This window comes from Penaeus monodon, chromosome 42 (assembly GCF_015228065.2).
Source record: "Penaeus monodon isolate SGIC_2016 chromosome 42, NSTDA_Pmon_1, whole genome shotgun sequence".
In the NCBI taxonomy this organism is placed as follows: domain Eukaryota; kingdom Metazoa; phylum Arthropoda; class Malacostraca; order Decapoda; family Penaeidae; genus Penaeus; species Penaeus monodon.
In genome coordinates this window covers 21170793-21194003 of record NC_051427.1, presented here as the reverse complement: position 1 = coordinate 21194003, position 23211 = coordinate 21170793, and the positions used below count along the sequence as shown (strand labels likewise).

Genomic DNA, 23211 nt, shown 5'->3' with positions numbered 1-23211 from the left:
AAGGGGTTGGGAAGGGACGGAAACGAAAAAGCAGGAGGGGAAAGAAAAAGACCATGCAAAATTAGTTTAGTCAAGGCCTGAGTCCCAAGACAGGGGTTTCCCAGCACCAGATCCCAGTCTTCGTCTCCTAAGCACCCCCCCCCCCCAAGACAACAACGGACAAGGAATTGGGGGGGGGGTGCGGTCTGAATCCCAGAATATACGAGAGAGAGTCTGTAAGAGTCGGAGGTGGCGGCGGGTTTTCTCTTTGATGCAGAGTCAAAAATGACCAAGGAATTTGCCTGAGGAACGGAAGTGGAGAGGGGAATCACAAAGAGAGTGGAGGCTGAAGACCTATACGTGATCATGAAAAAAGGATGGAGAAGGATTTGGAGGTGGAAAAGCAGAAGCCATGGTCAGTGGCCCAGGAAGAGATTGAAGATATTGCAGACTGGATTTATCGACGGAGAGTAGACATAAATGGGCCGGATGTAAAGATGGAGGATCGGATACCTGGTGATAGTACCGATATTAAGCTGTTTACGGCTAGAAGGAGTCATGTGGTGCTAAGTACACCCGCTTCATATAGCGGAAAAGAATAAACTGAAGAGGCAAATTTGACTCGGAAGATATGATTGGAAAGAAATGATTTAATGAATACACCATGTTCCCTCGCATGTCATGTGATGATAGCCGTTTCAGAATGTGGTTTGACCATGTAGTGTCATATGCCTTTTCCAGCTGTGCTTCGAGCATGGCGGAATCCAATTTGAGAAGATAGAAGGCAGTTGGCTTCAAGATACCACACCATTCTTTCTACAATTTGCACAGACAGTTAGAGCAATGGGACGTTAGTCTTGAGGGAGGGTGCCGGATTTTTTAGGTTTAAGGAAAGGTAGGATAAGTGTTTCAAGCCAGTGAAGAGGAAAGCTTCCAGTTGTCCAAATGTTGCTGAAAAGTTAAAGGCAGAAAGGAGTTCAGTAGAGAAGGGGGTATTGTAGGGCTCTGTAGAGAACAGGAGATGGAAGTGTGTTCCTTGGCTGTTTTAATGGATTAGAAGTGGGAAGAAAGATGAGAGCCACTACTGACCAGGCTGAAATAAGCAGCAAGTTCAGTAGAACTTTTAAAGGTTCAAAAATGAGTGTTACAGATATGGAGGACTGGGGCAGGATGAGGGGGATGTTTCTCTGATAGTTGATGGATTCTTTCGCCATACCTAGTGGGTGTAGAGATAATTGTGGAGCTGTAATTTTGCCAGCTGGTTTTAATATAATATCAAAGTGAGTGGGCCTGTCCGAAATGAATAGGATAAGGTCATTGTTAGAAATAAAGTGTTCCAGGGAACTGCCTTGGGAAATAGTGGTAGTCTCCCCAAAGAGTATGGCGACAGTTGAAATCACTGATTATGAGGAATGGTGCCTGAAGTTGAGAAAATAAAGATTCAAAGGAATTAAAATCAATGGGATTTTATATATCAAAGTAAATTGAAACAATTATGACCCAACAGCGAAGAAAGATGTGTATAACTGTGCAAGGCACAGTGGTTTGAAAGGGTGGTTTTTGATGGACAAGTATGGAAAAGATAGAGTGAGTCGGGGGATGATACAAATTGATAATTTGGAATCGGTATTAGAGGATGTGTTAGGAAGGTTTCTTGGAGACAGATAATGGATGGGTTGTAAGGAGATATGAGGTGACGAAGATCAGGTCTGTGAGAACGAAAACCTCAAATGTTCCACTGTAGAAGGCTCACTGTGGATCTAGCAATGGGTGATAAGGGTAGAGAAGAAGGATCGAGGGAATATGAGGACTTTCGACTGTTAGTGCAATAGACAAGGTGAGGAGTAGGGAGAGATAAGGGGAGTTGTAGATATTGAAGTATCTGGATTAGAATGGAAAAGGATTTAACTGCACACCGGGGAAGGTAGGAGTAGGGGGTCGTGGTACAGAAGAAGATGTAGATGTTACTTGGGTAGAAGGGATAGGAGTGGAGTGGAGAAGGGTACTGGAATAGGGGGTGACTGGAAAACCTCATCCGTATGCTTCCTGTCTGGCCTGTCATAGAGTGAGGCCAAGCTTGTACCTGAGAACTGCCAGACTCAAACTTGTAGGCAGGACAGCCCCTACAAAATATACTATGGGAGCCACCCAATCGGCACATATCAATGATTGTGCAGGGCAGTTTGAAAGATCATGACCAGGTTGGGCACATAGAGGGCAGTGGGCTGTGAACCAACAATGCTTTGCAGGGTGGCCAAACCATCAACATTTCTGACACTGATGGGGTGGGGGTCGAGATGGTCTAACAGGCAAGATTTTCCTCCTATATAGACCTTATGGGGAAGGTCAAATCTCAAAATGTAATCTTAGCAATACTAATGTGGGACTTACAGCAGCTTCTGGGGGGGGAACAGTGTAGAACTGTACTGATACCGTATTGCAGTCTGCGGGGCAGGCAAGTAGGTCACCTTCACAGCCTGACCAATCTTTGTCGCAGACTGGGCAAATCAGCCAGGGAGATGGAAATAGTTCCAGTATATGTATTAAGGGAGGAGGGGGTTGGGCAGGAATAGGTCTGCCAGTGAGCAGTAGTAGCAGCAGTGGTCAGAACCATGATCAAAGGAGAGTCAGGGGTTGGTAAACCAGAAGAGTTAGATTCAGTGAGGCTAGTTCATAAAGGGGCAAGCTTCAATGCCCCTAATAAGGGTACAAAATCTTCATTACTGGTCATGGTAAGCCTAAAATAAATGAGTAGGTTAAAAGGTCCACCCCTCAGGGTCCCTATGACGGGTAAGGGATAAACAATAAATAATGTGCCCATGGTTCCCTGAGGCCATTCACGACTGGCACAAAGTCAGCCTTTCATCCTTTCACCACAGCTCTCACAGGAAGTGGATGGGGGAAGGTCTGGGGAATAAAGGGGAAGAAGAAAAGGCTGTGCAACATTAGTTGAATCGAGGGCTATGGCCTATGGTAGGGGAGATACCTAGCATGGTCCTCTGTCTGTCTCCTAACCCTGCCCCCCCTAGACAACAATGGGCAAACAATGGTGGGGGGAGGATAATGACAAAACATACACCTGCTGCTTTTATGGTTAATGGTTAATGGTTAAAAGCAAGAGAAATGTGCTAGACATCTAAGGTCATGTAGCACTATAGTTAATGTTTGGGAAGGGTGGTTGAGTTAGTGATTAGTTGTCTAAGCTGGGCAAAGGAATTGGTGAGTGAAAGGGTTAGGGTCGGGTGTGGTAAGGAGTTAGATTAGATGAAGGATTTATACGTTTGAGGAAAGAGAATAGGTTGTTGAAGCATAAAGTGTGGGATTCTGAAAGGATGTCTGATAGGTTGGAGGTCGGTGAAGGGAGGATAGATGGGGGAAAGCAGAGGTACGGGTTGTTTCAAAACGTGGGCACGATAATAGGATGTGTGGGATTGAAAGGGGAACATTACAAGGAACAAGGAAGATACGGATAACTGTGCAAGGGACATTGGTTTGAAAGGGAGGTGTGACATAAGGTGTTTTCTGATTGATAATTGGGGATTGGTATTGGAGGATGTGTTAGAAAAGTCTCTTGAAGGCATACAATAGATGGACTATAAGAGGAAAGGATATGACGAAGGTCAGGTCTGTGAGAGCGGAAACCGCGAATATTCCAATGAAGGATAGTTATACTTTACTGATTTTGAGGGGGGAAGCAGCTAGAGGGTGGGAAAAGGACTGAGAGGTCTGAGATGGGAGAGGTGTGGGAGTTGGTGTTCTACTAGGAGGGGTATTAGGAGATGAGGAAGGGGATACTTGTGACATAAGGGATTCACGTGTGTATCCAGGAGGGAGTGGAAGGGATAGAGGGGATGGTGGGAGGGATAATGTGGGCGGGGTTTGGGGTCGGGGGGGATGGGCTGTGTTGGGAGGGGTAGGAGGATAGGGTGTAGGGGGGATATCGTTAGGAGGAGGATGGATATCAGCAGTTACTTGGAGTGTGGAAGGAGCAGGAGTTGTAAGATTTGGAGGTTGAGTGTCAGTTTTCATTAGGTAATCTTGAATATTTTCAATGGTTTCTTCTTCTGAGTTGGTTTGGGAGTTTTGGGGGATATAGGATTTCTTGTGAGGGGGGGAAGATAGGACTGGTGTCTCAAGCAAAGGAGTAAAGGAAGGTGGAGGTGATTGTGTGGTAGGGGAAGAGGGGGTGGAACGTTTGTTCTGTCTGTTACGGGTAGTGCGAGGGGGGAGAGGGGAAGGTGTTGGGGTTGTGGTGGTGATTGAGATATCTGTAGTAGAGATTGGAGTGTCTGGATTTAGGATGGCAAAAGAGTTTGACTGGGGAAGGTAGGAGGTAGAAGAGGGGGGTTTAGATGTAGGGGGGTGGGTTTAGGAGAATTGGTAGAATGAGCAGTATTACTGGAGTAAGGAGTAAGAGAGAAACCACGTCGACGTGCTTCTTGTCTGGCTTCACGTAGTGTGAGTCCAAGTTTGAATCTGAGAGTTGCTACCTCAGACTCAAATTTGTAGGTGGGACAGCCCCTTAAAATACATTATGGGGGCCGCCACAGTTGGCACATGTGCGTGATTGTGCAGGGCAGTTAGATCGGGTATGGCCAGGTTGGGCACATAGTGGGCATCTGGCTGTGGAACGGCAATGTTTGGCTGGGTGTCCTAGACGCCAACAATTTTGGCACTGACGTGGAGGAGGTTGGTATGGACGAACAGGAGGGATTCTCCTCCTATATAGACGTTATGGAAGGTCATGTCTACGGAAGGTAATTTTGGCTATGTTAGTGGGTTTCTTTCGATTACCTCTGGGGGGAATGGAGTAGCATTGTACTGACGTTGCATCATAGTCTGTGAGACAGGCAAGTAGGTCTTCTCCACAATCTGACCAATCTTTGTCATAGATGGGCAATTTGCTGGGGAGATTGAAACTGTTCCGGTTGCAAGTATTGAGGGTTGGATGGGGGTTCTGCAAGGATGGGGTTACCATATATGTCTGTTAGTTTTGTTAATGCTATAGCTTGGTTTTCGGATGTTACTGTGACAAGACGGGAGCGGTCGGGTCGGCTACGGAAAGAGACTTTACCTACTTGTTTTGGAGACATTGTTGGAAGAGAAGGGTGTTGTCAGAGTTAGGGAGCTGGGGGAGGGATCACGAAAAATCGGTCCCATTTGGCTGCGCTGAAGAGGGTATTCAATATTGTTGTAGTGATAGGGGTAGTCGAAGGGCGGGTGCGTGACGATGGAGTAGTGTTGAGGGAGGTAGTGTTATGGGGAGGTGGGCAATAAGGCTGTAAGGTATTAATAAGGGAGGGTGGGGTGGTTGATGTTGGAGGTTGTGGGGGTAGAGGTGTGAAGTTGAGCGTGCTGGGAGAGTGGAAATGTTCCTTAAGGATTGGTTGTTGGCTACTGTACTAGTAGGCATTGATGAGGGGGTAGTTGTTGCAGTGTTCGGAGCCGTGGTCAAAGGAGAGCCTGGGGTCAGGGAATCGGGTGGGTTTACATCGTTGGGGCTATTTGATAAAAGGGCAAGCCTCATTGCCCCTAATAGTGGAGATAAGTTTTCATTACTGGCCATGGTAAGCCTGGATTATGTTGGGGATAAAAACGGTCCACCCCTCAGGGTCCCCTTGAGGGGTAAGGGCTAGATAACAATCAGGGGAATACTGTGCCCATGGCTCCCTCAGGCCGTTCAGGACTGGCACAAAGTCAGCCTTTCATCCTTTCAGCACGGCTCTCACACCTTAGGAGGTGGATAGCAGAAGGGTTTGGTGAAGGGACAGAAACGAAAGGTGGGAAGGAAAATAAAGACCATGCAAAATTAGTTGAGTCGAGGGCTGAGTCCCAAGGTTGGGGAGTTCCCCATCATTGGGTCCCAGTCTCCGCCTCCTAAGCCCCCCCACGACAACAACGGGCAAGGGATTGGGGGGGGTGCTGCTTTTACGTCAAAGACTTATCAATATTGTGTTATAGTGCATATATATCAAAGTACTAATTTGTGTACATAACACAATACTTCTGAACAAATCATAATAGAAGTGCTTGACACAGCAAAAATAAAGTGAGGATAATAAGAGTCTAGCCTTAATTTCCAAATATATTACATAATGTTTACAATGACTCCCAGCAATTATGTATATAAAGTCAAGGACTCCAGTGCTGGTATGAAAAACAGCAAACAGATCCACTTATCTGCTCATAGTGAGAACATCTTTTCTTTTGATCCTTAATCATTGGGGCAAAAAAGAAAAAGAAAAAAAATAATAATAATAATAACAACAGTGACGAAATGAGAGACAAGGAAAACTTTTCTTGCTGTTCAGATTGAGAACATGAATTGAGTTGCTTTTTCTCTGTAAGATGTGCCAAGGCAACTTTTTTTTTTCCTCTCTCATTTTTACATATTCACTTTCTCGTTCTTTAATTAAATCTAATATCTCACTAATGACTCAACCCTATTGCGCTCTCTCTCTCTCTCTCTCTCTCTCTCTCTCTCTCTCTCTCTCTCTCTCTCTCTCTCTCTCTCTCTCTCTCTCTCTCTCTCTCTCTCTCTCTCTCTTCCTGTCAGTCTTTTTGATACTCTACTGCTAAATATTAGGCAAAAAGATTAATCGCAGGCATACATCCTCCCACGAAATCTGTGATGATGTGGGTTGCCACCTCTTGATCATTGTCACCTCAAGAGTAACAGAGTAACACCTCAAGTGATTATCCTGCCTTCCTTCTTGTGTTCTCCCATATTCAGATTTAATCTCTCTAAAACAGGACATGTAACAACAATTAGTCTCTTGTGCATCTGAACATCTTGAGACATACACTAGTTATAGTGCCAAGAGATGTGATACTGCAACTGCCTCTTGGATGAAAGACAGCCTCCTGCCTTTCAAGAAGCAACAATTGAACAGATTTGGGGAGAATCTTACATGGAAGGATTCCTGAATTGGTATAAAGTATGTAATTGCAGTGTCTACAGTGCAAGTAAAACAAACAAGAATTTCTTTTCCACATTTTGGCAACAAATCTGATGAAATTATTAACAACCTATTCAGATGAAGGAGTACCTATCACACAGTGGCTGCAGCATGGAGAAAAACAAAAAAGGCAAACTCAAATCCAAGGCTTACCTCTAGAAAGCCTTTGTTGGCAAAGCTATATTTTCTTAAGTCAAGAATGAAATTCCTTGCTAACTGAACTTTGTAAACATCAATGTCAGCTCCTGTCAATTATATGCCGGAAGATATTCATCGGAGAAAATAAATTCAAACTGAAAGGAACATCTTTATTGGCTGTTTAGTCACTCCAGCATGGTTGGAATAACGTCCTGTTAGCCTGCCAAGCTCAACTGCAGATCCTGCCACCACCCTCATCTCACTCTGCCTTCACCTAGACACAAAGTGAGTGGTTGCTGTGCCCATCTTTCTGTGGCTTTCACTGCTAAAAATATGCAAAGGCTAGCATCTGTGAAGTCATTTTTATCGGTAAAGTATGTCTTAGATGAACTTTAAAATTGTACTAGCATCACGCAGACCAGCCTTAATCTAATATCACAAATTTTGAACCCCTTCACATCTGGGGACACAGGGAGAAATACTAAAGTAACGTGCACTAAAAATAGAAGAGAGAGAAAATAATCTCAATCAATTCTGGGATACATTATAAACAGAAGCGTGTGCTTTCCACGCGAGTTTGTCTTGTACTTTTGTGGCTTCACCCATCCAAGAGGAATCAACTTGTGCTGCATGAAACAACAGCACATAACTCACATGGTTAATATGACGGTGGGCCCCTTCAGGTTGTACCTTTGGATACAAATAACTTATACTGTATATCCAAGCCTCTCTGTTCTTTTCTGGGAATATCCAAAACAAGTAAACAAGCATAAACATATAGTCAAAACCTAAAGAACAGATAAATGAATGAAATTCAACATGTTAGGAATAGATGACCTATGATACATTCGTTAATAGCCCTGCTCAGGGATAATCATGCTTTAAAGCAATATCACGCACGTAAACAAACTTTCTCAGCCTTTCAAAATAAGCACATACACCTCACAGCCACACATGGAGAGTCCACAATGCCTGGGTCCTCCCTCCTTCCTTGTGATGTTAAATTCAGTGCCATGGGACAAAAATGAACAGATGGGAATAGTAAACTGCTTCTACATCTACAGCTCAGCTTACAAGCCTCTGCAATGGCATCCTGGTGGAATGAGCCCATACCTTTCCTGTGCCATTCCTCAATTCACATCAACTTACACAGAATGTTTAGAATGGTCTGGTCATTTCCAGGGGTGTACATGTGGACAGTGTGCTGGGGTATTTATTATTTGTGTGTGTGTGTGTGTGTGTGTGTGTGTGTGTGTGTGTGTGTGTGTGTGTGTGTGTGTGGGTGTGGGTGTGTGTGTGGGTGTGTGTGGGTGTGTGTGTGTGTGTGTGGGTGTGGGGGGGTGTGGGTGTGTGTGGGGGTGCGTGGGCGTGTGTGTGTGTGGCGTGTGTGGGTGGGTGCGTTGGTGCGTGTGTGTGGGTGGTGGGTCGTGTGGTTGTTGTTGGGTGCGGTGTGTGTGGGTGGGTGCGTGGTGTGTGGTGCGTGTGTGGGTGGTGCGTGGTGCGTGTGCGTGCGTGGCGTGCGTGTGCGTGCTGTGCGTGCGAGGTGGTGTGTGTGTGTGTGTGTGTGTGTGTGTGTGTGTGTGTGAGTGAGTGAGTGAGTGAGTGAGTGAGTGAGTGAGTGAGTGAGCGAGTGTGAGTGTGAGTGTGAGTGTGAGTGTGAGTGTGAGTGTGAGTGTGAGTGTGTGTGTGTGTGTGTGTGTGTGTGTGTGTGTGTGTGTGTGTGTGTGAAAAGATAAGTGTGTGCTGGTAGGACTGCAAGAACTCTGTCTAAAATTTGGAGGAACAAGAAAATAAAGAGCCAATGAACTCTAAGACAAAATGCTCCATGCCCTGGAGTATGGCCAGTCAAGCTCAACCCCACGGCTTTGTGGATAAGGGGCCCTGTCACTCCCAACAGCCGATGAAAGCCGCATGCCCCTCACCCCAATGGCTCAACTTGATGTCGGGCAACCACAATCCCAGAGAGAACTTTCTACACTCAACAATAAATATACATTAATTAAAAAAATAAAATGCATTTGATGATCTAGAAGGTACTAATTACCAAGGCATAGTTTACAGATGTAGCAGAGTAGAAAGATCTCTGGACCCCAGTTTGTGACATCTGCACACAACTCTGAACAGGAAAACAACTAAAAGACCTATCAACTCGAATAAGCAGCCCCAACCATCTCATATTTTAACCCCTTCCTGACGGACCACTTGTGCAAGCGTCATGACATGCCGCTTGGTCTGCAGGGACAGCTGTACATGCAGGGACAGCTGTACGTGCAGCGATGTGCCAGAGTGCATGGAGCAGGAAGTTCCACTTCATGCAGCAGACTCCTGCGCCCAGTGTCTGGCTGTTGCCAGAAATCACCAGTTTATTACACTCAGAGATTTCTGTTACCCGTCGGCGGGGGGTTAATCAAGATTATAAAATAATTTTTTGAGACTTTGTCCATATTCTAATAGCACAGGAAGTCATTAGTTTTTATGACAAAAAATATTAAAATTTCTTCAAATGTTCCTGCACTGTTCTATTCTTGCAAGAAATGTGCTGTAACTTCCATATACATCAACTTCTTATAATCTACTGTCTTTTCTCCCATTTGTAAATAAGGACTGCATCAAACACTCAAAAATGCCTGGACAACAGCTCCTACTTGCAGCAACAAAGAGAAAAGAATGGTGAAATGTGTTTGACAAAACAAGAGAAGACACTTCAGAGGTTCAACACATTCCTAAGCTTCTACAAGTAGAGAACATATTTGTAAAAAATGTTGCTGGCAGACACTCCCACGTCATATCTCGGCTAATAGAAATTACTCTTTACAAAATATAGTGTCAAAATTATCGCTTTACTTTATTTCACAAACAATTTGTCCCTTTTTATCCCTTTTTCTTCTAGTGTGATACAGCTCTTCTAAAGCTAAGTTGAAAAAGTAAACATTTACAACCACTGGCAAATGCAAAGATTTCTGCAAGACTACAAGTGTTAGGAGGAGGAAGAGAGAAAAAGATAAAAAAGGGCAAGGGAGAGACAAGACAAAGGAAGCCACTTGTAAGGCATTGAGACAGCTGGCACCCCACACAGCTGGCTCCCTTTTATCCAAGTCTTGATTTTACTTGCATAAGATCGGTGAGTTTTGATATGGCCAGCGCGCACTTCCACGGCTGATATGAAACACCTAACAGGAGTAAAATACGACTACTGGTGATTCTACAACATTGAGAGAGTCATTGGAGGGAGGGAGGAAAGGGGGGGAAGAGGGACGCACCAAACACGACAAAGTTGTAAACGTCAAAAAGTAATTTGCACTATAATTGCAAGCAATGGTAAGCAATAAATGCATGACTGTATATAAAAATATCTACATAAATTCTTTAATCTTCTTCCTATCTTTTTTTTTTTTTTCTTTGTAAGGCTCATTCTCCTGTTATGATAGTCATTTGCTTACAAAACAACTGCCCACAAACCAAAGACAGCAGCAGATGAGAGCAAAACAGTAAGTTACATTGTCACCATCTTCAACACACTGTTGGACACATCTATGAAACCCTAGAGCTTATCTTGTGTCCAAAGAAAAATAAAAATAAATAAATAAATAAATAAACAGGACAATCTGACTTCAATCTGCAGGTAGAACGCTCACCCGTCACTCAAATGAAAGCCATACCCACTGCTGCCAACGTCACCACCCCACTGCAAGCATAATTGCTTGTTATTCTTGGATGTTTCATTTCATAAAAACGTCTACTTCACATTTCATTCCAGAGGTTTCCAGCACATTATGCTTTTCCTAGTGGGTGTCTGAAATTTTCCTTTAACTATTTGAACATTAATAAATCTGATAATGGAACTGCTCCCCATACCTAAAAAGAATAAAAAAATACTGCAATGAAAAATAAAACACCACTAAAGATAAGCCACTCGTTAAATGATTCCACAAGACAAAGTCTGAGTAATTCCTATCTCTGGTGCCTAGTGTTGGGTGAAAAACACTGCTCCAGTGCTGTTAGGTGACAAGGTGCTTGCGCCCACGGATTTTGTTGATCAGGTTACAGATCTTGAGGGCTGGGCCCAGCTTGAGACCCATGTATTTCATCATCATGTCACTGTTGAGGAGCAGCAAAGCCTTCCCATCAATCTCCTGTCGAGAGAATGCAGACATGACAGAAAAGGACAAGAAAGGAACCATGATAAGAGACCATGACACAAAAGGAACCAGGGATACAGATAGCAAACCAGCCTGGGGAAGAGCATATATAATTGAATTAATTTGGGAGTTGCTGTAGCTCCATTTGCCATGTGTCTTGACCAATTTCTGGTAAAGTCCCTAGTAATCTAATTTATCCCCTTTTCTTTCTTCCCCCATCTGAAAATTATAATTTTTTTTACCCTTTCTTACAAACTACTATCAAATACAAAACAAAAATGGGAAACCAAATATTAAAAATATGAAATGAGGTATGAAAATCAATGTATGCCTTTAAGCCTACATTATTATAAATATGTACTAATAAATAAGGAATATCATTATAATCATCATTACAATAATAGCATGATTAAGATTAACAAAGAATATGATGATCCTGTGAACCAATTATCTCTGATGAGTTTTTAAATAACAGGTGTAGTATACTGAGTTCTACAAACTTTTATTGGAACCAAGGATGTATATTGGCATTCCAGTTTGTGTGTATGTGTGTGTCTTATCCAGTCTTATTTTGCAGATGCTTCAAGCCCTTCAAGTTCCTTCTCCTTATATAGTGCCAAAGTTAGTACATTTTCAAAAATGTGTGATTTCTTGATAATGTTGATCTTAAATTTCCTTAAAGACTGACATTTTAAAAACAAGCCTTGAGGTGTCACCGACCCCAAATGCTGTAAAAAATTAAAACTCAAAACTAACACTGAATATATACATGAATATATTTTTCTAATAGAAGAGAAAAAAAAAGACAAAAAGAACCAAAAAGAGTAATAATAAGCAGCAGAGCCCTGGATCCTGCTCAGGCCAAGACATAGGCTTTGTTGACTCACATGCCGTCTGAAGAGGTCAGCATGATTGGCCAGTGCAGGGTCAGTGGCCGCTATATGAGTGATGACTTCCTCTACGGTCCACTCAGCCGGGTCACCTCTTGGCCGGGGGCTCTGCCCAGGCTCACTTGCTGAGGAGGGGGATGGCTCTGGGGGGAGAGGAGGAGTATCAATGCATGACAAGAATATGGTTCCATGACCATTATCCTAACTTAGCTAGATGTACAGATACTTCATTTACCAAAGAGGCATTGCTCTGTCTACTACTGAAGTTCAATGAATGCATGGAGTAAAATATAAATCTTATGATTGATACATGATTCCTTTCTGAAAAAACTTGACCTTAAAAATGGAAACTGCTCTGACAATAACAACAAAACTAGTATATACATACAGTTATTTACTCCCATACATAAAGACAAGTAATAAATATTTCATTACAACAATAACATAAAACAAAGTATACCTTGCAATTTGCAAAATTAAAGCAAAAAGTAAATTCTATGGAAAGCATCCATTCACCATTAGATTTGCTTAACTATTTTCCGACGGGAAGTATTCATAGAGGCCCAGGCCTCGCTGCCGGGGGCTTATATCGTCGCCATAGCATGCGCGACCACTCATGCCAAACACCAGCATCCCATGTCATTTCTTCATAATACTATGAAGATATGTTGTATTTTCAGTTTTCATTATTTTCTAAAGTCTCTACTTGCCAAACTTCCTGATAAATCGAGACTGAAGGATATTTTTGTTGTTATATAGACTCCATAGTTGATCACTATTTGGTGTATAGTCCGAATAAAATAAGCAGTGTGCGGCATCGTGGAGTTGAAATCGTCGGTTTGTTGTTTTCTTTTTTTTGTTGTTGTTGTTGCATGGTAAAAATGAGTGTTAAAACCGACTTAATCACACTTTCACTGGCAGAAAAATAATCTTTTGCCGTGATTGTAACAAAAAAAACTCATGGCATGTCCATACATACACTATGGAATGTGCATACGTGCCCCCGGCAGATGGTCCCGCCATGCCATGACATGTGCGTACATGCCACCCGTCGGCAAAGGGTTAAAAGCTTCAATTATGTTCAACAATGCCTCAACATTGCGAGCATTTTATATTACATTGACCCATTGGATCCAGGTGACGTGACCATCACATCATGAAAAAATCTGGGTCAAGGGCAGGTGACATGAGCATTCCGTCATGGGAAAATCTGCTGTAGGCCGGGTGACTTGAACTTGCCCTTGTGAACATTGTGGCTGAAGGCCAGGAGGATGGAAAAGACTTGCCATGAGTGCACAGGTTGTTTTACAAAAAAATTAATATTATGTAAAAATAAAAAATAAATGACAAAAGTAACATAGTGAACATAATTTTATTTTTCTTGCACTGAGTTGTAGACTACCTTTAGAGATGATTGGAGTCTGTGCAAAGAAAAAAAAAAAATTTACCATCTGGGTAATGCAAATCAAATGGCAAATATGGACAATAGAAAATGGTTAAAAGTCTAAAAATGCTTATGCATAAAAAGAGTAAATAACTCTGCAAATAGGAGGGGCAGAGTCTTGCCACCAAGCACGTGTTCGCATGCGCCCAGTCTACAAGCAGCCACTCGCAGAGTGGCCGCTCACGTAAGCCTAATGGCCGGATTTTTGGTGATGTGATTGCCATGATGCAACAGGTTAATAATGCCATACTTTGTAAAATGCTCGAATTGATCTTTGACAGTCGTACCTGGAAACATTAGGTCTTCAACGAAAACACCCTCTATGAACATTTGAAAATATATTTTAAAATTTTCTGCATCAGAATGTTCATTTGAAAAACTTCTAACCTTGCAATACTCGTTTGGCAACTTTTGACGGACTGAGGACATCACTGGGCTCACTGGAGGCTGGTCGCTTGTTGTTGGACACTGCCACATGCTGGGCTGCTTCTTGGTCTGGGGGCAGATAATTCAAGCTCAAATTTTCTCTCCTTTAACCCAATACTGCTGGGAAAATGTTGTTCACCGTAGTTTTGTTTTGTGAAGTGTCTCTACACACAGACAGCTCCGTAAGTGCTCAGCCACCAAGGCTTCAACTAGTAGACCTTGTGGCCTCACTGGACTTCTCCTTTCTCTGATTTTCTTCTTTTTTTTTTTATGCTAACAACATTGATGTTATGATCATTAAAGACATTATACTTACTATAATTTTATCAACAATACTATGGCAATAGAATATTCCTAAAGTCAAGGAAAAGAGTAAACAGATGAGACAGGTAGTTTATGCTATTGACTCTTTGGTGACTAGGCAATTGTGGAGCCATCCATATGAAAGACAATTCATAAACTATACTCACAGTGGGCATGGCAAGTACATTTATGCCATCCCGGCGGCACTGGATAAATTTCTTAACTGAATATGCTGCCACAACTGTAACAACTTCACAGATAAACTAAATCAGTGATCACAGACAGAATATTGCAACAATAAATACCCCTATCAACATGAACTGGCCAAAAATGTTGCTTACCCCTTTTGAATTGTGCAGGACTCTGCCGCGCACACTTGGTACACTGGGTGATTGGCTGCTGTGTGTAAAAATTCTCACAGCACATCAGATCTTCAAAGAGCGACTCCAGAGCACTCCAAAAATCCTCCACTTTCTCTAGAGATGTTAGTCGATGGGTTTCAGCATCCCCATCTGCAAAAGTGAAGGGAGGTATTAATTCCTCCCTTGTCTATCTCCTCAATTCAAATATTTCCCTAGATATAGGTTATCATGTACTATACAAGGATTACAATATACTTCATCTTTTGGAAAAAAACATACACACAAGCAATGGAAAAGCTTAAACTCCCTAAACCTCCCAGTTAGTAAAAAGAAATATATATATATATGTAAATATATGCTGTCTCAGGTCAAACCTTTAATAATAACTTTGCCGTTGCCACGAGGTAGGAGGGAAGTGACTGCACGAGGGTCAGGGGCGGCATCAACCAGAGCTTGGACAGACTCTCGCACAACACGGTTGAGGCTCCCTGGTCCAAACTGGACAGGGAGCTCGCTCACGCGACCAGAGTCCAGGTATGGTCCACACGTGCAGCCATGATTAACATAAACGACAACTGGAGAGAAAGTTTGTTATATTTTGACAATAAAAAAAAAGAGTAGCTCCAAAAGTACTAAATATGTGACACTTCAGATTTTTTGTAATATGAACAACTTGAAACCTGAACTACATACCTGAGGCACTTAATTTGTGGACAGTCGAGGTATCTGGTTCTGTAACTGTTATACTTGGTGATTTTTGTTGAGGAACAGGTATTGTCGACTCCGGCCCAGCAACCATTGGTGACGAAGAGGACGAAGAGGAGGATGAGGAGGAGGTGGTGGAGGATGACGAGGCACCCAGGGGTTTCTGCGAGGAAGTGATGGAAGGTGATGTGGGGGGCTCAGGCGTTCTGGGGTTAGATGGGTGTGGGAGGGCTGAAGGCGTGGTGGAGGACGTGATGGCTGCCGATGTTCCCGTATTAGGGGGTGGTACAGTGGACTGGCTGGCATTGGGGGTGCTATTGACGCTTTCCGATCCTCCCGATCCTGCAGGAGTCTTGGTGGGCGTAGAAGTGAGTGGGGTCATAGCAGGCAACCCCGATGACTTAGTAGATGAGGTGGGCTTGCCGCTCGACTGACTGACTGTGAGCGCTGCAGCTGATGGCGAGGGTGATGACGAGGATGAAGATGAGGGGGGTAACTTGCTGGTGGATGATGGCTTACTTAACGAGGATGACTTGGTGGAGGTGGAAGTAGATGACTTTGCTGATGACGATGAGTTCTGCAGCGAGCCCGCCTTGGTGGGTGTGGACTGCGGCTGGGAAGAGGGGGGGCTGCCTGGGGGTGGGGAGGGGGAGTGGTGCCTGCCACGGACACCCGACTTTGCCAGGGGGGAGCTGGCCACAGACGAGGGGCTCTTGTCATTTGCTGCAGTCGCTGAGGGCACTTCTGGGGACTTGGAGGAACCAGCCAGGGGAGGAGGGATGTTCAGGACCCGTGCCTTGTAACGGCTGCTGGGAGGGCCCCCTGCAGATACCAAAGGAAGCAATTCACATTGGGGGAAGCAAAAGCACACCATATTGAGCACTGCACCATAAATCCATGTATGGGACATTTTGTAAGGCAGAGGTAAAGACAATCAACACATTATGACAAGGTATAAAGATATCATACACATATGATCCGTCAAAAGATATTTTGATAATATAGATCATCTTCCACAAATGCACATTACCTTATTTTCACATTATCACACAGTGAAATTTTTTTTTTTTAAGGGGATCCCTATCATTTGTCATTAATATGGACCCCCCAAAATATATCAAATAATGATTTAATGAACAGTGATACACAATATCCCATTGGAATACATCACAAAAGGAGGAAATGTTGACAAGGGCCTTGATATCTAGTGGTTTGCTCAAGTATATAGTCTATTTGTATATTCTTAAAATAATATTAAAAAGTGTAATACCTGCATTTTTATCAAATACATAAAAAAACATGCAAATGGCAGAAGTTATGAAACCTAGTGTAATTATCAACTGCCACACGAGTTCAGAGGGATACACACTGACATGTGACAATGGCGTCAGGAACTAGGGTTCAACTATGTAAAAGGTGATGCGAGAGTTTATCACATTTTAAGCCATCCATCTCTTTTCATTTTTATCCAGGTTCCTTGTGAAAGAATCAGGAGAGGTTGAGATGGATGGGTGAGGACTGTCATGCATTTCATGTTCAATATGATGCAACTGAGAGAAAGAATGCCAGCTCTCAACATTTTTCAAAAATTCATTTAAAAAATCAAGCACACCAGTCCTCATAACTGTCCAATATCATCTGCATGTTGGCTGCTTCTGTTTCTTTTTATTATTCCTATCTTATCTAGTAGTTTTGGGCGAGTTTGCAGACATTATCCATTAATGAGTCCAGGAAGTAAATCAAAATCAAGACTCAACAGCACGTCAGGGCACTGGTGCGGCAATACAGCCTGTTTCAGTGCCTGGAAAGTAGACATGCACTACTCATCATGTATACTTTAGTTCTTGTAAGCAGTGCACACAAACTTCAGATTTTGGTACCTTTACACAGGTTCAAGAGTGCAAGTTAAATGTTTATATAATTTCACACTGCAGTTTATTTTACTTTTTGTTTCATATTGGTTTTCCTGTGCTTACAGTCCATTTTTTATAAACTTTCAGAACTCTACTTAGGAAAAAGTGAAACGCAGTCAACAATGCATCAAACAAAATGTTGATGAAGATTGAGTGAAATGATAAATAAAGACATAACAAACACTTGAGATCCCTTTCAGAAAGCCCAAAAGAAAAAACAAAGCCACTCACACATCTGGCCTGGGGGCTGCAGAGGGTGCCCTGACATAGCACACCAGCCCACAGGGAAGATATCTCTTGAATCATAGCGGCACCAGTAATCAAAGGCACCTCTCCAGCCATCAAATGTCACATGGATCATATCTCCATTCACAGCACCTGCAGGTGGGGAAGGGAGGTGCATGAAGGTGCGAAGAACATATACAACATTAACATGAAGGAAAAGAGCTGTTATTAAAAGAATGAAAATATACCTTGGACCTTTATGTGTACAAAAACATGTAAGATGCAAATTACTTCAAAAAATGTTTTAATTAGCAACAAAGTCAAACCATCACAAAAGCCAAAAACTGTTAAGAAATTGACCCCTCTTAAAAGGCCAAGAGAAAAGCAGGCCTTTGCCTCTATGACTTACCGACAGTTGCAGCACAAATGAGCTGAGGATTCTTCTTGTCAACAGCTTCTAGCTTCATGCCAACCTCAAAGTAGTTCTTGGCAGGTGTGGGCGGCTCTGTGCGGAAAATGTGTGGAGGGGAAACCTCTGCATTCTGCAGCGTCTTTAGGAGGAACATCGGCCAGGATGATGCATTCATGCGGAAACCTAGAAGGAGCATCCACAAAGACTTGCATTATTGTGCTTTTCATAAAAATTTACCTAAACCTGCATATTTACACATATCAAATAATGAAAGAAATCAAATTTAGACCAACACACTTTTTTGAAGAAAATATTTACAGCCTTACCAAGGGGTGGTTGCAGCATTCCTCCATGCTCCTCACAATGTCCAATAGGGTGGATCTCATTATTGCAGTCTACCAAGCGCCAGAAGTCGTTCTTGTTGTCAGAGCCATCAAGCCTGAGTCTCAGCCTAGGGCCTAATGTGCCTACCACTGTAGCGATGCAGGTGGACGTCAGGTTTCGCGGGTCAAGTGCCTCCAGTTTCATGCCGATCTTGAACTCATTCTTGGGGGGGATTTTGTGCTGTGGGAAGGGGAGAGGAGGGAAAGAAAGATGAGGCTTAAAGTGAGGCAAGATGCAACAACAAAGCTTTCCCCAGTTTTTAAAAGTAATTATGGCAATGCAAATAAGAAAAGAAAGATAAAAGGGAGATGGATGAGGATAAGAGCAGAAGAGAGAACGGGAGAGGAGAGAGGCAAACTAAAGAGAGTACAGAAGAGAAGGGGAAAAAAAGAATAAAAAGAGAGAAAAAAAAAGGACAATATGCAAAAAATGAAGCAACAGAAGACAAGTGACAAGAAGAGATTGGAAGGAAAGAAGAAAGAGAAAAGTCAGAGCAAACAAAGCCCCAAACGTCTGAAAGTGTAAGCGTTACCTGTTTGAAGCATTTGGCAGGTGAGGGTATGGAGTTGGTTTCCCTGAGGTAGTCTTCCCAATTGAACTCTGCAGCAGCCTCTATCTGTGCCAAGGTTGTGGCACTCAGACCCCGCCCTGCAAGGGGAGACTCATGGAACCGATCCTTTGTTCCTTCTTGGAAACTTCATTTCCGTGGTACAAGCCAATGCAAATAGTTTTTCTCTTTTCCTTTGTTTATGAGTTTAAACTTTATGCATAATATATCCAACAGCAATCCAAGTCACTTATGACAAAAAAGGAATAATCTCTTTTCTAACTCATACTACATAAAAACAAAGAAATAAATTCATGCCTTATGCTTAGTATGCCAACTTATGTATGAAGCATCAAGGAAAAACATAGAGTACCAGTTAAAATATTCTCTAGCCAAGACCATATTTCATACGACATGCACTGACATCAGACTACATCTACAAGACAGCATTAGATCTTGGCATCAAGGGCACCAAAAAGGTCAATCTTCTGTCAGCTTACTTACCAAAGTCAGTCTCAAGAGACAACTGCCCCAAAAGCAAGGTATTTTAGATTTTGCAGCTGCATCTCCTATAAAACTGAGTGCAACTATTTCCCCATCCACTACAGCTTATGCAGTATTTGTGCTTCAGATTTTGAATTTAAAATCCTATCATAATCAACAATATTTTATTTTACAACTCATGTGCTTTTGACATAGTTCTTCTTCCCTATAAATTTGGTATACTCTTCTAAAGGAAAAAAAATACAAAGAACATTAACACTTTCTGTATATGAAAGATTAACCCATTTCTGACAGGTAGTATTCATAGAGGCCCAGGCCTCGCTGCCGGGGGCTTATATCGTCGCCCGATCATGTGCGACCACTCATGTCAAATACCAGCATCCCATGCCGTTTCTTCGTAATACTACGAAGATATGTTGCATTTCCAGTTTTCATTATTTTCTAATGTCTCTACTTGCCAAACTTCCTGATAAATCGAGACTGAAGGATACTTTTGTTGTTATATAGACTCCATAGTTGATCATTGTTCGGTCTATTGTCCGAATAAAATAAGCAGTGTGTGGCATCATGGAGTTGAAATCGTCGGTTTATTGTTTTTTTTGTTTGTTTTTTTTGTTTGTTTTTGCATGGTAAAAATGAGTGTTAAAACCGACTTAATCACACTTTCAGTGGCAAAAAAATAATCTTTTGCCGTGATTGTAACAAAAAAAAAACTCATGGCATGTTAATGGATACACCATGGCATGTGCGTACATGCCCCCGGCAGATGGTCCCGCTGTGCCATGGCATGTGCGTACATGCCACCAATCGGCAATGGGTTAATATGTGATTGTATCACCTTCAAATGGGTCTTCTAAACTCTACCCAGGCAGCTTTCTTTTCTCATAATGAAGCACCAGGAATGAAACATGATGGGAAACTTGCAGCCAACAACAGTGTATTCCAATCTGTGCTTCCCAAGAAAACTTCAAAAGAAAACTTCCAAATTACCTACATAAAAAAAGTCAAGCTCTCAACCTCAGAATATCCTTGGGAATCTAACCTTATTCTACAGGAGACAGCTTTCTACCAGATAAGAAGACAGATACTATCAAAGCTTACATTCATAGTTGAAATTCAAATAAAAGCAACAGTGAACACATCCATTCAAGACATGCAACTTTCATTCCTATATAACCTCGATGTTTTTTCCATGCTATTTTGACAGAACTGTTGAATAATGTTCTCTCCACTTTGTCCTAACAGCTGTCACGTGCCACACCTATTTCCTTACCCATGGGCAGTTGTTGGCAAAGCATACCAGAGCAGGTGCAGAGGAGACACCAAATGCCTGGAACACTCCTTCCAGCATTCATTTCCCTTCTCACATGAAGAGGGAGAAGAGGCCCCTCAACCTGACTACCCCTCCCTTCCCCCAGAGATGCTGCAAGCTCTACCGGCCCTTGGCGTCTCCCTCGACCCACTATGGAGTCTTGGCCGGGAGGTCCCCACTGCCAACCTTCCTTCCTTTCACACTAGCAAATGGCCTCCAATCTACCTTTCCTACCCGCAGCTGCTTCCGGGCCAAGGGAGGCCTTCTCGTTGGGTGACACACCGTTGCCCGAGGAGGGGGACATGCTGGATGGCGGGCTCGTCATCGAGGAGAAAGATGAAGAGGCCACGCCTGCTTCTTCCTCCGTGTCTCCCTGCTGCTCTTTGTCCTTCTCTTTTTTGGCCCAGGCCTTAAGGCACTCATTGCTGCACAGCTCTCGCCGACGGCCTGATGAAGTCTCGCACTTGACTGGTGTCGAGCGGATGACATTGTCACAGTTGGCACAAGTACCCTGGGACATAGAAACATGGAGTTACCATACTGTGCTCACAAAGTCACTACATTATCAAAGTGCTATGGTACAATGATCACCCTTTTATAATCAAAAGAAATAAGGAGGTCCAAAAATATAAATTATTATAGCATATAAGTATATTCCAAGAACACAAATAAAAACCATGAGAAAAAAAAATCAAAGCCCAAATTCCCTAAACTGGAATCCTACCTTCCGAAGAGCCTTTCTGTACTCCGAGAGGCACGTTTCCGAGCAGAATTCTCGTTTTCCTGAGCTCGTTGGGAACACATATTTCAATTGTGACTTCACCTCCGAACACCACGTGCAAGTGCGTGGGTTCTTTGGAGGTCTGCCTGGACCTGGAAGCAAGCATTTACATTTATATCTGCTTAGGGTAAGAGGAGATGATGCCAATGTTAATGTTGGGGAAAGAAGGACAGGAGGGGAAGGAGGGAGGGGAGAGGAGAGGGGAGGGGAGAGGAGAGGAGAGGGGAGGGGAGAGGGGAGGGAGAGAGGGAGAGAGGGAGAGACGGAGAGAGAGAGAGAGAGAGAGAGAGAGAGAGAGAGAGAGAGAGAGAGAGAGAGAGAGAGAGAGAGAGAGAGAGTGTGTGTGGAAGGGAGAATGGGAGAGGAATAAGGAGGTGTAAAACAGAAAGAGAGGAGGGGGGAGGGGGAGACAGAAGTAGAAAAAAGAATGGGAGAAGGATAAGGAGAGAAGGAGAGAGACATGGTGAGAGAGGAAGTCAGAGGAACAGAGAGAGAGATACAAGAGAGGAAGCAAAGGAGGGTAATAGTTCAGACTGTGTGAAGCAACACCACAGCCTCCACACTTCACGCTCCTGCAAAGCCACTGCCTTTCCCCCTGTATTTCTAACAAGACAAGAGGTTGGACTGGTTAATTATTCAATGATAAATCTGCCTAGAAATCAATAAACTTCATCTTGCTACAATATATGTACTGAGGGTTTGTCTAGCTTTGCCAAAGGATGAAGCACAGGAGGCCAATATGAGATCAGAGGAATTAATTGAGTAAGCAGTTTCAGAGACTTTGATAAGCATCTTTACTTTCTGCAGACTATTTTTATCCTGAAATGCAACTCATATTTTCTTCATGTCCATTACTATAGTTTTTCCATAACCTTGTATGACCTTCCTCTGAAGAGGATGTGACACAGGAAATGCAGGAAGCAGAAAAGGAAGAAAGGAGAGCCCACAGGCTGATATGATAAAGGCCAATTTAAACATCAATAACAATAATACAAATAAGAATCTGAGCATCTAAAGTAAGCTAATGGAGTCCATGACAAAGAACTGCAACAATATCTGACCTCTCCCCGGTGTTGGCATCTTCTTGCAAGATTTGTCAACACTTCACCATCACTGCTTCTGTAAGTAATAAGCAAAATAACTATTAAGATACAGGTTACAGGCCAAGACAACAATGAAAACCCATTATGGGTAAAAATATTTTTTTCAAATGTACCCTAAAAACACAAGAAAAAGGAAAATCCAAATTGCAATATGACAGAACACAAAGTATGAGTGGATACACCATATGCAATACAACAGTTAGAAAAATATAAAAAGAAACAGAGCCACAGTATCAACTGAACACATTTCAGACTCATCAGGAATTCTTCATCAGATGAATCAGATAATCAAATTAACTATTTTGCTTGTTGGCTTCTCTGATAAATACATGGTGTGTGTGTGTGTGTGTGTGTGTGTGTGTGTGTGTGTGTGTGTGTGTGTGTGTGTGTGTGTGTGTGTGTGTGTGTGTGTATGTGTGTATGTGTGTATGTGTGTATGTATGTATGTGTATGTGTATGTGTATGTGTGTGTGTGTGTGTGTGTGTGTGTGTGTGTGTGTGTGTGTGTGTGTGTGTTGTGTGTGTGTGTGTGTGTGTGTTTTGTTTTTTTGGGGGGGAGTTGGATGTTTTATTATGAAAATTGTATTTAAAGTTATTGGTTTTGTTGGGTTTGTTAGTTTGTGTGGGGGTTGGGGGGGGGTTTGGGTGGGTTTTTGTGGTGGTGTTAGGGTTTGATAGTGTTTTT

At 42.8% G+C, this 23211-nt stretch overlaps 1 protein-coding gene across 2 annotated transcripts; it reads right to left on the bottom strand.

Moving 5' to 3' along the window:
- Window positions 1-9950: 9950 nt before the first annotated feature.
- LOC119599053 (polycomb protein SCMH1-like) lies at window positions 9951-22609 on the bottom strand. 2 transcript variants are annotated; one of them, XM_037948799.1, is made up of 13 exons: window positions 22485-22609; window positions 21367-21515; window positions 20868-21153; window positions 18812-18927; window positions 18222-18459; window positions 17893-18078; window positions 17490-17636; window positions 15334-16167; window positions 15015-15215; window positions 14620-14790; window positions 13937-14044; window positions 12103-12248; window positions 9951-11209 (listed from the first exon to the last, which is right to left on the bottom strand). In XM_037948799.1, the coding sequence occupies exons 1-13, from the start codon at window positions 22501-22503 to the stop codon at window positions 11075-11077; spliced, it is 2736 nt and encodes a 911-aa protein (XP_037804727.1). In that variant the 5' UTR covers window positions 22504-22609; the 3' UTR covers window positions 9951-11074. The 2 variants fall into 2 exon arrangements, with proteins under 2 accessions (XP_037804727.1, XP_037804728.1); XM_037948800.1 differs by having other exon boundaries at window positions 10976-11209; window positions 20877-21153.
- Between the last annotated feature and the right edge of the window lie 602 nt (window positions 22610-23211).

What these genes read in the sequence shown, in the direction of transcription:
- LOC119599053 (XM_037948799.1), bottom strand. An exon ending in AGCAGCTGCGGGTAGGAAAG is followed by an intron (nt 18,928 to 20,867) that starts GTAGATTGGAGG and finishes CTCCCCTTGCAG; the next exon opens with GGCGGGGTCTGAGTGCCACA. An exon ending in CCACAAATTAAGTGCCTCAG is followed by an intron (nt 15,216 to 15,333) that starts GTATGTAGTTCA and finishes CTTTCTCTCCAG; the next exon opens with TTGTCGTTTATGTTAATCAT.